The 12,368-nt window shown below is 47.3% G+C and overlaps 1 protein-coding gene across 2 annotated transcripts in view; it reads right to left on the bottom strand.

The window, feature by feature from the left end:
• Window positions 1-3,066: 3,066 nt before the first annotated feature.
• Gpr156 (G protein-coupled receptor 156) overlaps window positions 3,067-12,368 on the bottom strand; it is a 103,056-nt gene continuing 93,754 nt past the window's right edge. Inside the window, exons 10-11 of one of the 2 annotated variants that reach the window (XM_031363850.1) lie at window positions 4,941-6,270; window positions 3,067-3,133 (exon numbers count right to left, since the gene is read on the bottom strand). In XM_031363850.1, the coding sequence (XP_031219710.1) occupies window positions 4,969-6,270 (1,302 nt within the window). In that variant the 3' untranslated portion in view covers window positions 3,067-3,133; window positions 4,941-4,968. Of the gene's footprint in view, window positions 3,134-4,106; window positions 6,271-12,368 lie in introns of those variants that run through there. The other variant, XM_031363849.1, reaches the window with a different exon arrangement.

Below are 12,368 nucleotides of genomic sequence, written 5' to 3'. Positions count from 1 at the left end.
AAACCTGACTTCAGTTGCTTCTCTCTGACCATGTGGATCCCAAGGACTGAACTCAGGTCGTCAGGCTTGACCACAGTGTCTTTTCCTATTGAGTCTTCTTACCAGCACAATTACCTTCTTTTGATGAAGGACGTGGTCGTATACCACAAGCGATAATAAGACTGAGGTAAGTCACTAACACTGTGTCCCTTTCATGGGTCCCCTGCATCCTGTCCCCAGATGACTGCTGTGAGCTAACTTGCTGGTGTATTACTCTGCCTGTGTCACTTCCCTTCCTTGGTTTATTTCTTTTGACAAATACATTGGGAGCAGAAACCTTGTGGAAAACAAGTTGCTGGTCTGGGGGCCACCAAGACAACCTCAACCTGCTCCATCTAGCCTTGTGACACTCACAGTCTGGAGGGGAAATCATTGAAGTAAACAGATGACTGTACGTTCCCCGGGCTACAGAAAGGACAAACAAAGGTGTCTCAGCCTTGCCTCCCTAGTCAAGCTCCAGCTATCTCTGCTGCCGTGGCGAGCTGAAGCCCCACGCTGCTTTAGAGGACGGTGATTGGCAGGAACTCTCTTCAGAGCAAGCTGAGCCTAGGCCTTTTCCTTCCTTCACATTGTCTCCCTCTTGCCTCTCTGTTCTTTGGACTTCTCTTCTCTCCCTTTGCCTTTTCTCCCAGCCCCCTACAGACCTCCACAGGACCTTTTCCAGGCACTCACTGTCCGAGAGCCACCTGCCTCGGGGAAACACAGACTCAGATCTGGGAAACTCGGGGCAGGTATTTCACCTAATGCCATTGCCATCGGTATTTCCGGTCTCTCTGTCACTTCGGGAGTGAACTGGACGCGTTTCAAGATGTTTTCCTCTTCGAATGTGATTGTTTGAGGATGCTGAGATCAGAAAAGATCCAGAGAGATCGGAGTAGGTGCCAGAGGCTAGGGAAGGCAGGCTGTGGGCAAGGAGAGTATTGCCTTGCTCTCTGCCTCTGGTGATGGCTCCATGCAGATGTTCCTCGGATCAACAGATGCACCAACAATACTGTCTGATGCCCAGGCCCCAGGCTAGGAAGCAAGAATCTGCAAGAGAAGACTTTGAGTGTTCTCCGTTTCCTTCTCAGTAATTCTATTATCCGCTCCTGCCCCTCCCTAAGAGACTTAAAAAGCACTGTCATTTTCTGAATTCAGTTACTTCTGGGTCTGAGAGATATGTTACGTCATGCTCTTAATGCACCAGGAGGCAGCGACGCCAGATGGCCGTGTCTCCCTTTCTGGCTCTGCTCTTGGCTCAGAACAAGGTCTTTGCCCTTCTGCCTTTGTTTCGTTGCTCTCTGTGGTTTTCATCGTTTGCCTCCTCAGAAAGCTGTCCTCTGCAAAACTGTCCATCAGCCATTTATTTACTGGTCTCTTCTTGGGCAAAGCTCTCTGAGGTCTACTGTCAGATTGGGACAAACAGGAGGAAGATGTGCTCAACACTTTTTTGAGGGACTTGTAATGGGGGAAACACATGTAAATGGGGCTGTGTATCTCTTTATAGAAAGTGATACAGTTCTTTTAAAAATCATGCCTGAGCGCTGGAGAGATGGCTCAGTGATTAACAGCTCTTGCCTTTCTTGCAGGGAACCTGGGTTCAATTCCCAGTACCCACATAGTGACTCACAAACACCTGAAACTCCAGTTCCAGGGGGTCTGATGCCCTCTTCTGACCTCCATGGGCACTGCATATATGCAGTATATAGACACACACACAGGTAGAAACACATTCATTAAAAAAATTCATTTTTTTAAGTTCTTTTTTTTTTTAAGACTTATTTATTTATTACATGCAAGTATACCATAGCTCTCTTAAGACACTCCAGGAGAGGAGTACGTTGGATCTCATTACGGATGGTTGTGAGCCACCATGTGGTTGCTGGGATTTGAACTCAGGTCCTTCGGAAGAGCAGTCAGTGCTCTTAACCACTGAGCCATCTCTCCAGCCCCCTTTTTTAAGTTCTAAAGAGCCATGTCTGCTACCCAGGATGCTTTCTTTCTTTCTTGAATTCACTGGAGTCCAGGTTGATCCTTTAAGGAAAAGGGGCTTGAGATAACTCAGGAGATGCGGACAGATCTACCTTCAGTCCCAAGATTTCCAATCAGCAGAAAACATGCTGTGGGGGTGGAGCTTGGCTTGGCACTGGGCCTGGCCTTAGGACCAACAGTTGCATCATGTGGTGATGTCAGCAGAGGAAATGTTTACTTCTGAAGGATTCCTCTGCACAGTTTACTGCCTCTTCTCAAGAGTGTAACTATGAACTTGCCAAGAGCACATTCATCCCTCTAAGGATCTACTCACCATTTGACTGCCTTGGGTAGCAGTGTCAGGAAATCTGTGGATGAGGAGAAAAGGTGATGGACCACAAGACGAATGATAGGTCTGGAGGCAGCATCTCTGAGTAGTGATACTTTGCATAGGATATTTAAACCAAATTATAAATAGGGAACATTGAGCATTGACACTCCCCCTTTTCAGTCAGGTCTACAATAGTTTACAAAGTCATTCTAGGCAAAATGCTTAACTAAAGCCACTATAACCAAGGCCAAAGCATGGTCCAGAATACATCCTGCGCGGTCAAGTGGAGGGCCAGTCAGTTCCATTTGGGGATGCTTTGGGGAAGCCAAAGAAAGGGTGCATACATCACCTAAACTTTGAAAGGCAAACTATTCACACAGTGAGTGAAGTTGTGGGAAAGTCTAGAAGAACAAAGGATGGAGTTGTGGAAGGGCTGACTTGTGGGACTCAGGTCTAGATACAGAGTGAGAAGGCTGGGCACTTGGTTGTGAATCCTGAGGTTCAACATTAGGGAACACAGGCTTATGAGTGGTAGTAGCATAGTGGGAGGAAGGAAGCTAAGGGGAAGCCAGGCCAGAGGACCTCACTGACTGGAAGGAGTCTCTGGGGGTCTTCACTGTTTTCTCCACCCACTAAAGGGGCTGATTTGGGGATAAGGGCCTATACAGAGACAGAGAGATCATCACACAGTCTATTACAAATGGAAGCTTGCCAAAAGATGTGCTTGGAACTGCCAGAGCCCAACAGTAGTTCTGTATTTTACCATCTTCCAGTGGCTCGGTCTTCTCCAGGTTCCTCCTTTCCAGTCCAAGGCTATAATTTTAGAAGAGACTTATTTTGACAATCATTTCTCTTTTATTAAGACACTCATGGTCATCATACAAACAACACACACTGAAACTACACTCCCCAACACATACACACAGAATAAATTATGACATTTGTATTGAATAGGAGACGGCAGAAGATGCTCTTCTACCAGCAGGGCCTCCATAGCTAAGCACCCGAGAGTCTGTGATCTATCTGTGAGATGTTTAGTGTCAAATGCCTTCTCTGAAACCCAAAACAAAATCTACACACAGTGCGGATGCAGTGCGGCAGCGTGGACAGCAGGTGACAAGTTAAGCAACAGCTGAAGTGGTCCAACTTGTCTTTCCTGTAGCCTTAGTGAAGCTCCTTAAGAGATTTAGTGAGTTCCTGGAGCTCACTGTTGACCAAGTCCCTGACTTCCCTGGAACTGCAGGTGCCCCCCCCCCCCCACGGTGGGAAGAGGGGGTAAAGAACTTGGTTTTGTCATCTAAGGACATCTTACCAGCTCGCCTTGCCTTGGTTCAGCTGTCTATCACTTACATCTCACCTGCCACTTCCAGAAGAATGAATAGAGAGATAGTTTCAGCAGCATATGCAAATTCTCCACCAGTCACTTTGCAGCAGTATGGTATTGGGTAAAGTCACTTCATTTCTCTAAGCCCCATGGTCCCTAGCTGTATAGACAAGAGTGTCTACCCTAAAGGGTTATAATTAGGAGCCACTGAAATTTGGTATTGTCAAGTACTGAGTCAGATCTGGTGAAATGTTCACAATCTGTTCCTGTTTTCTTTCTTTCTTGCCTTCTCATTAATAATAACAATAATAATAGCTATTATTATTAATATAATTAATTGCTATTATTATTATTATTATTATTATTATTATTATTATTATTATTATTATTGAGACAGGATCTCTCTACATAGCCCTGGTTGTCTGGAACTCTCTATGTAGACCAGGTTGACCTCAAACTCACAGAGATCTGCCTGCCTCTGCCCCTGAGTACTGGGATGAAAAGTGTGCACCACCATGCCTGGCTCTTCATTTCTTCCTCTTTCCCTCTTTTCTTTCTAGGTTTATAGATCTTTGGTGGCCGTGTAACCTCAACAGCACTAAAACTCCCTTTTGACCAGTAAGTCTCCCAGCACAGTCTATGTGTTCAAGTAGAACACTGTGCCGCTGAGAGAGAGCAGGGGGCAGACTCCAGACACTATTGAGACCAAGAGAACAATCTGAGAAGCTTGTGGGAACATGTTGTCTGTCGCCATGGTGTGTGAGGTGCCATGATGTTATGTGGACCAGAAGTGGGGTAGGGAGTGCTGGGGTGGCTTGAGCCAGAAACTGAAACACTGACCTAGTGAAGGCTTACAGCCCTAAACAGAAAGCAAGGCACCCTTCCTATGAGTTGGAGGGACAAAGGTGTAGGCTCATCTACCTGCAGGTCTGTTCACAGTGGTTCTGCAGAAATCTATCTCTCCATCTTTCGGTCCATTCATCCAGCTAGCTACTTGGTATACAACCAGAGGACCGTAAAGAACAGGCTGAGATGAATAGACAAGCCTATTTCTCATTTAGCACCTTCGGTTGAAGGAGTTATTCTATAATCCCTCACTAGAGCTGCTCACAGTATCGCTGAGGTAGTAGCAGGGTGGGTAAGGCCCTTTTCATAGATCAAGAGGTCTTCCGAGTAAGAAAGAACACAGCTGGAACACAGTTGAGGCTGGTCAAGGCATGGTGCTGATCTGGTCCCCAAAGACTGAGATCTAGCTCTCCTCCCATGATCCCTGGTTCTGTGGGGACCCAGACTGACCTCTGTGGCCAGCCCACCTTGCTGCTTTTCACACTAGCGTGGGCTTCAAATCATCTTTGAAGTTGACAACAGGCTTGGAGCGGGCCCACAGCTTTTCCCAGGAGGCCAATCCTGAAGCCTGCTCAGGGTCACTGTCTGAAGTGTCACTATCATTGGAGTCCAAAGAGCTCTGGAAGCAGATTTCACAGTAGGGCCTGTGGCAGCGGCAGAAGAACTCATCTGAGCTGCTGGACTCACTGTCAAGGTTGTAGCACCCAGAAGACAAGGACGGACAGCCAGGGGACAGTCGGGGTCGAGGCTGACGCTGCCTGGGCAGAGCTGGTGAAGAGGGTAGGCGTGGGGCAGGGGAACTTTGTGCCTGGGCAGAAGTGGAAGGTTGGCAAGAAGCTGCTACATTGCATCCTCCGGCCTCCTGAGGCTCGGTCTCGCATTGTTTGCTGCCCTCCAGGGGACCCTGTTTCCAGTGAGGTTCTGAGAGTGGTGATGGTTTTACAGAAGAGGATCGTGGTACCTTGGACCTTTCATTGTGGTGGTCCAGCCTGGAGCTGTCTCTGTTCTGTCCAATAAGCCCACTTTGTGCACTAGAAACGTTACTATTTGCTTGATGCCCCATATTGAGACCCACAGAGCCAGGGATGTGGGAGCGAGCCCGCTGGGCTGCTCGTCTCCTCCTCACCACATACGGGCTGAAACCCAGTTTAGATGGGGACAGCTTCTGGGGGCTGCGGGAAGTGGTACTCTTCCAGAGCGGCTGGGGACAGGGCAGTGGGGGAAGGGGAGCCTCAGAGCCCAGGTCTAGCTCTTGTAAAACTTCCTGAAGCTTCTCTCTGACTACTGAACTGACCCGAGGTAACCTTTCTGGGAGTACCTCTGAGTTCTGCCTGAGCCTATGGGGTTCACAGGCCACTCCCTCTGCCATTAAACTCCGGCTGGCAGCCATGGGTTCCTGATCTCCTCTTTCAGGACCCTCGCTTTGTTCAGCCTTTGGCTTCTGGCTGCAACTCGTGTCCAAATGATCACAAAACTGTTTCAAAGGCATGTTGTCCTTTTTGTCTGGGGAGGGACTGGTGTCCCTTCTCGATGCCCCAGAGCCTTGCATATGCTGGGAGGCCACTGAGGCATGTAGGGAGTCCTCAGCAGCTGCTCGGCTCTCACTCTCAGAAGTAGCAGGGCATTCTGAAGGTCCCTGAAGTGCCAGCCCGTGGGCAGAGACTGCAGCTGGGACGGCCCACTCTGGAGAGTCATAGGTGCACTCTGTAGACATCAGCTTCACCAGCTTTTCCTTGGCGTTGCTGACTTGCTCTTGCAGGCTTTCAATTACTGCATTTTTCTGCGGAAGAAAATCAAGACCATTAACAAAAGATGCTGCTAAGAGTTGCCTAAAGCCTTCCACGGTGGAGAGTTGTGGCATTGGAGACCCTGGCTTCAATCCCAGCTCTTCCGATGTACTTGTCGGTAGCTTCAAGCTTGGAAGTGGGACTTCTGCCAGGTGAAATGTTGCATGCCACATGTTTAGCACAGTAACTGATATATGGTACCCAGGAAAGGCTCTAAGATATTCTTTCATAATAGGCTCCTCCCCTTCTCAGCCCTAGACCCTGTACTGCTGTCTGTGAGGATGAAGGTGGTCTAGCCTCAAGGCTTGCTGGTAGCAGCACCACTATGTCATCTTCCCCAGGTTCCTCTGTGGGATGTCAGTCTGAATAGTGTTGGGGATTATCCAACTCACACTTGGGCAAACCATGAATGAACCAGAAGTGCATCTCCAGGGAGGACCAATGAGAAAACAAACATTTTGCCTCTTGTGAAATAACCTGGGACATGGAAAGGGTAGGAGAAGAAAGGTGGAAATTCCTGGGACAACCATTCATCCTGGAACTAAGAAGAGCTCATGAGATTCGCAGGTTGGTTTCAACACTTCCTTGGAAGTGGCAGGCCCTCCTGGTGTTATAACCTAAGTGATTAACTGGCTATCAATAGCTCTTAAAGAAGGGTGTGTGTGTGCACATGCGCGACGCACACACCAGCATTACTGTAGCTTAACACAAAATAAAAGCAAGAATGGCAAGTGGTATTACATACATCAAAGTACAAGTCTACTGAACAAGTCTACTGAACAGTCAACACAGCAAAGTGACCAATAGAATCTCAGATGTTTGTTATCAATTCATCTACAGAGGATCAATGTGCAGAATATGTAAAGAGCTAAAAAAAAAAAAAAAACCTCAACAATACTGAGTTAAAGAATCCAACTTTAGGATGAGTGGATGATCTAAATAGGGACTTCTCAAAGAAATCTAAGTGGTCGATAAATATACACGAAGATACTTGGCATCTTTAGACATAAGGGAAATAAAAAAAAATCAAAATCACATGAGAATCTACATTATCTAGTTGGGATGTCTATAACTAAAAATGTAGGTGAGGATGGGGAGACTGCAGAGCCATAAGAAGGTCATAAATAACTCCCTCAAAGAAATACAGGAGAACACAGGTAAACAGCTAGAAGCCCTTAAAGAGGAAACACAAAATATCACAGTGAGCCCCCATTAATTTCCAAATAAGTGGTAATATGAAAATATAATTACTATAGAAGCTTAAAGCAGATAGTTTGATTCAGTAGCTCTCCAGTGCAGTCCAGAAAACGAAAGAGGCTGGGGCAGTTCTATCGAGATACCGTCCTTCTGTGCAGAAGTCAGTCGGTGGATAAACAGGCTGTGCCCCAGAGGGCAGACAGGTGACAGCTGCAGAAGTGTGCCTGTCCCAACTGTGGGGCAGGAAGTAGATGTGGGTGTGAGCCAGTGGTGGGTGTCTGAGCACGCCTGCACTCTTGCCTTCGCGGAGCGTGGCAGTAAGCTGTCTAGCCAAGCCTTCCCTTGGAAAGTTCTATGCTCAGTTCAGAGGGGCAGTGGTAAGAGTCTCACGGGGAATGGATTGTCTGGCATGCATGAGAAGGACTGTGGGGAAGGTGGGAAGCACTGAGCTCCAACAAGGGCTTGTCTGGATAGCACAGTGTTGCCCTTGTGTTGTCTGGATAGCACAGTGTTGCCCTTGTGTTGTCTGGATAGCACAGTGCTGCTCTTGTGGCCGCCTTTCTCTTTTAGGAGCCAGTGACCAGTGCTGGGCCATCCCTTTTTCATGCTCTAGGACAAAAGAATGGACTCTGTCCTAAAATACTAAAGAGCTCAGCCTGCCCGTGGGGTGAGCCTATGCATGCCTGTCAACTTACATATAAAACTTGGTTAGAATTGACTCTTTTTGGTTTTGAGACAGGGTCTCATGTTGTACCCCAGCTGGCCCAAAACTCACTCTGTAGCTCAAGCTGACCTCAGACCCATGGCAATCCTCCTGCTTTGATATCTCAAGCATTAAGGTGACAGGCACGGGCTACTACACCTGGTCAGGAATGATTACTTAAGGGGTATGAGCGAAACCTTCCAATAAACTTGCAGTGACCCTGTAAATGCCCTGTCCCTGGGTAAAGTCAAGAGGTGGTGTTTATTGGTGCTGGCTCTCCTGGTTTCCCAGATGGTTTAGTCATCCTCATTAGCATCGGAACAGGGGCCAAGCCCTGGGAGAGACTGGTGAAGCAGGTAGAAGGGACTTTCAGGGGTGTTCCCACCTGACAGGTCTCCCTCTTCTCTCCTGAGGCGTGGTAGGCTGCTGTAGTTGGGCAAGTGGCACCTTGAACAGGGTCAGTGAGTGACAGGGGACACTCAGGTTCCTTTTGCCACGAGGGATGTGTCAGATGTCTTTAGGGACCTCACAGAGCAACTAACCATGATGGCTCCTCAGTAGGGACTTGGCCCTTTCTTCTTCTTCTTCTTCTTCTTCTTCTTCTTCTTCTTCTTCTTCTTCTTCTTCTTCTTCTTCTTCTTCTTCTTCTTCTTCTCCTTCTCTTTCTCCTTCTCTCCTCCTCCTCCTCCTCCTCTTCCTTCTTCTCTTCTTTTCTTCTTCTTAGATTTATTTATTTCATATATGTGAGTATATTGTAGCTGTCTTCAAACGCACCAGAAGAGGGCATCAGATTCCATTACAGATGGTTGTGAGCCACCATGTGGTTGCTGGGAATTGAACTCAGGACCTCTGGAAGAGCAGTCAGTGCTTTTAACCTCTGAGCCATCTCTCCAGCTCCTTTTCTTCTTTCCTTGACACCCACTCCTGCTTGTCCTTATGTCAGCCTCTGCAAGTGGGGCATATGTGTGGGGTGTGTGGGATTATGTGGGGGGTGGGAGGGTGGGGGAAGCCATCGTCATGACCATGCTGTAGGGTAATAGCTCTCAAACCTTCTAAGGCTGCCACTTTTAGTACAGTTCCTCATGTTGTGGTTGAACCCCCCCCAAAAATTATTAATTTTTTTTGCTACTTCGTAACTTTTGCTACCATTATGAATCATAATGTAAATTCTGATATGTGACTCTGTGTGGTTGCAACCCACAGCTGCTCTAGGGGTCAAACAGAATTTCTGTTTCCTTATGCCTTGTCTAGAAAGGGCTTTGAATATAGGAAAATCTTATGAACCTCCAGAAGGGATGTATACCCTTTTTCAAGCTAGGCAAACTCTTCAAGTTGGCTGACTACAGATTTAGAAACATCAACAGAAATAGTCAATTCCCCTTCTTCCACAAAAGGGAAGCAAGACTCTTTTCACCACGACTCTGTGTTAATTAAAGGCATAGTGTGAGGTCCTGCTTGTGGGGTCCAAACTCTGACCTCCCGGGGCAGCAGCTTTTAAATTAATTTTTAAATCATTTTGGTCCCTGGCGAGAAGCAAAATGTCAAAGGTATATTGAAGAGGGCACAGGCCCTAGGAGTGCACACCTTCCTTCTCTGGTACCAGGAGGAAAAGGAGATGATAGAATGGCTGCAGACCATCAAAGGCAGCGTCATCAGCCTAAGGGGACAGTCTGTCTACCACTCTGTGCACAGTGGGAGGTCAATGGCAGATGCTACTTAACCATGTCCAGAGCAAGAGGTCAAGAATGAGAAAAGCTGGAGGTGCACGCCTATAATCCTAGTACTTGGGGAACTGAGGCCAGAGGGTTCATAGCAGCCTGGGCTACATAGTAACTGTCTCAAAAACAAAAAGCAAGAGAAATAAAACCCCCCAAACAAATGAGAAACTGGGCTGACAGATCTTGGGAATTGCGAGGGGGCGGGGGATCCTGTGAGTTCAGCCCAAACCCTTGCTGGACAGGGACTGTCCTATGTGAAGAAGGGCAGGGCTGGCTCCCAGGATGCAGAGCGAACCAGGGCTGGCTGCTGGCTCTCAGGCCTGCTCTACAGAAGATGCTCAAGCAGGGCCAGGGCAACAGAGGCACCTTTTTGCTGCTTATGTACTTCAGCCTGCAAAGGGCTTTTGCCCCGCAGACTCGAGGTTTCTTTTGGAAAGAGCACATTCAGCTGCAGCGTGGGAAACAGGGTAGCATGGCTGAAATACAATAAGCTGCTGAAATAATTACCATAAGGCTAAAGAGTCTACTCCAGTCTGTTCGGCTGTTCCAGGGTTAGCTGATTGTAAATGAAAACCATCCTGCTGGTTCTAGCCAAGTTTCAGGCCTTGTGTTTGTTAGGGAAAACGTTTCTCTAAAGGTTTTACAGAGCACCAGAGGCAGGGCTACTCCCCTGCCAGGTGCAGAGAAATCTGGCTTTCAAAAAAATGTCCAGAATGTTTAATAAATGGTGAAGAAAAGAAGAAAAGGAGAGGGTTTTTTTTTTTCCCTCTGATAGATAAAGAAGACTCAGAGAGTGTATGGGGGGTGGGGTGGGAGGGGATGTAGAAAAGCAAGGCCCAGGGGTGCTGGCCAGGTTTGGCTCTTCATCTGGGTGCTTCTAAGGTTTTTCCCTCACTGTTCTCTCATAGGGCCATTCATGCCCAGGACACAGTCCCTCTAAAAAACAAAACAAAAACAAACAAACAAAAAACAGTTTGGTTTCTCTAATAGCACAAACTCAGTGTGGTGGTTTGAATATGCTTAGCCCTGGGAGTGGCACTATTGGGAGGTGTGGCCATGTTGGAGTAGGTGTGTCACTGTGGGCATGGGCTTTAAGACTCTCATTCTAGCTGCCCAGAAGCCAGTATTCTGCTAGCAGCCTTCAGATGAAGATGTAGAACTCTCAGCTCCTCTTGCACCATGCCTACCTGGATGCTGCCATGTTCCTGCCTTGATGATAATGGACTGAACCTCTGAACCTGTAAGTCATCCCCAATTAAATATTGTTCTTATAAGAGGTACCTTGGTCATGGTGTCTGTTCACAGCAGTAAAATCCTAACTAAGATACTCAGGTATCTCCTATGTGTTTGTGTGTGTGTGTGTGTATACATATGTGAATATGTACATATACATATATAATTTGATTTAATTAGTGTCAAAATATTTATTAATTCATCCACCAGAGTCCTGTGCTGCCTTCTTATAGAGCACAGTCCTCGAGTTTTTCCACATGCTTGACTCAAGCCCACACTATGCTTGTCTGGAACAGGGCTAATTCTGGTTCAAGTACAGAATAAAGAAGTGTTGGGACACCTAAGGTTCCTTGATACTGTGGTAACATCAGAGACCCTTCGTTTACCCCACATCTGTAGCACATCTGGAAGTGCTGAAGTTGAGGTCTCTGGTTAGTGCCCAGGGATGTCAGAGAGGACTATCAGGTCTTGAATACAATGTCATGGCTGTTTGTAAAGAATGCTCACCCAGATCCTAATATCCTTTGTGTTTTCCCTTTGCATGGATATTTTTTTGAGCTCTTCACCTGGCCACTTGTTCCTTCAGAGTCTTGTCTCACTAGCCTGCTACATTCCCTTACCTCCTTCCCTGACCATTATTCTCATTCATCCCGAATGCTTCTTTCCTGATTCTCATCACAATCACATTTTTTTTTTCTAGTTTTTGAGCTAGAGAGTCCTGACTGGCTTTGAACTCTTTGTGTAACCAAGGATGACCTTGAACTTCTGATTCTCTTGCTTTCCCTTCCTGCATGCTGGAACCACAGGCAGGCACCACCATTCCTGGTTTAGTGGTTATGGGAGGAAAGCCAGGGCTTTGTGCATGCTAGGTAAATATTCTGTTTGTTGACCTGCACCTGCAGCCTCTCCTATCCATCACAGTTTAAATTAATGTTTACTTACTTTTGTTCCACTTGACTGTGAACTCCATAAGGTCAGGAAGCAAGTCTGGCTTGTTCATCAGCATGTAATGCTATGACTAGTTTTTACCTGCCCTAGGAGTGGGATGGGCAAGGGTCACTGGGGTGATGGTGAGGTCTCGCTTGCTGTGGGGAGAGGGGAAGAGTGACTGGGGCAGAGAATGTTGGCAAAAGGAACATGTGGGATCATGAGGGTGCGAGGGACCATGAGAACACGAGGGACCACGAGGGCATGGTGGGCCACGCACGAGGGCATGTGGGATTGCTCCCACGTGGCTGGG

This window comes from Mastomys coucha, unplaced genomic scaffold (assembly GCF_008632895.1).
Source record: "Mastomys coucha isolate ucsf_1 unplaced genomic scaffold, UCSF_Mcou_1 pScaffold12, whole genome shotgun sequence".
In the NCBI taxonomy this organism is placed as follows: domain Eukaryota; kingdom Metazoa; phylum Chordata; class Mammalia; order Rodentia; family Muridae; genus Mastomys; species Mastomys coucha.
Note: the sequence above shows the minus strand (reverse complement) of the source record. Positions and strands in the feature narration are given on the sequence as shown.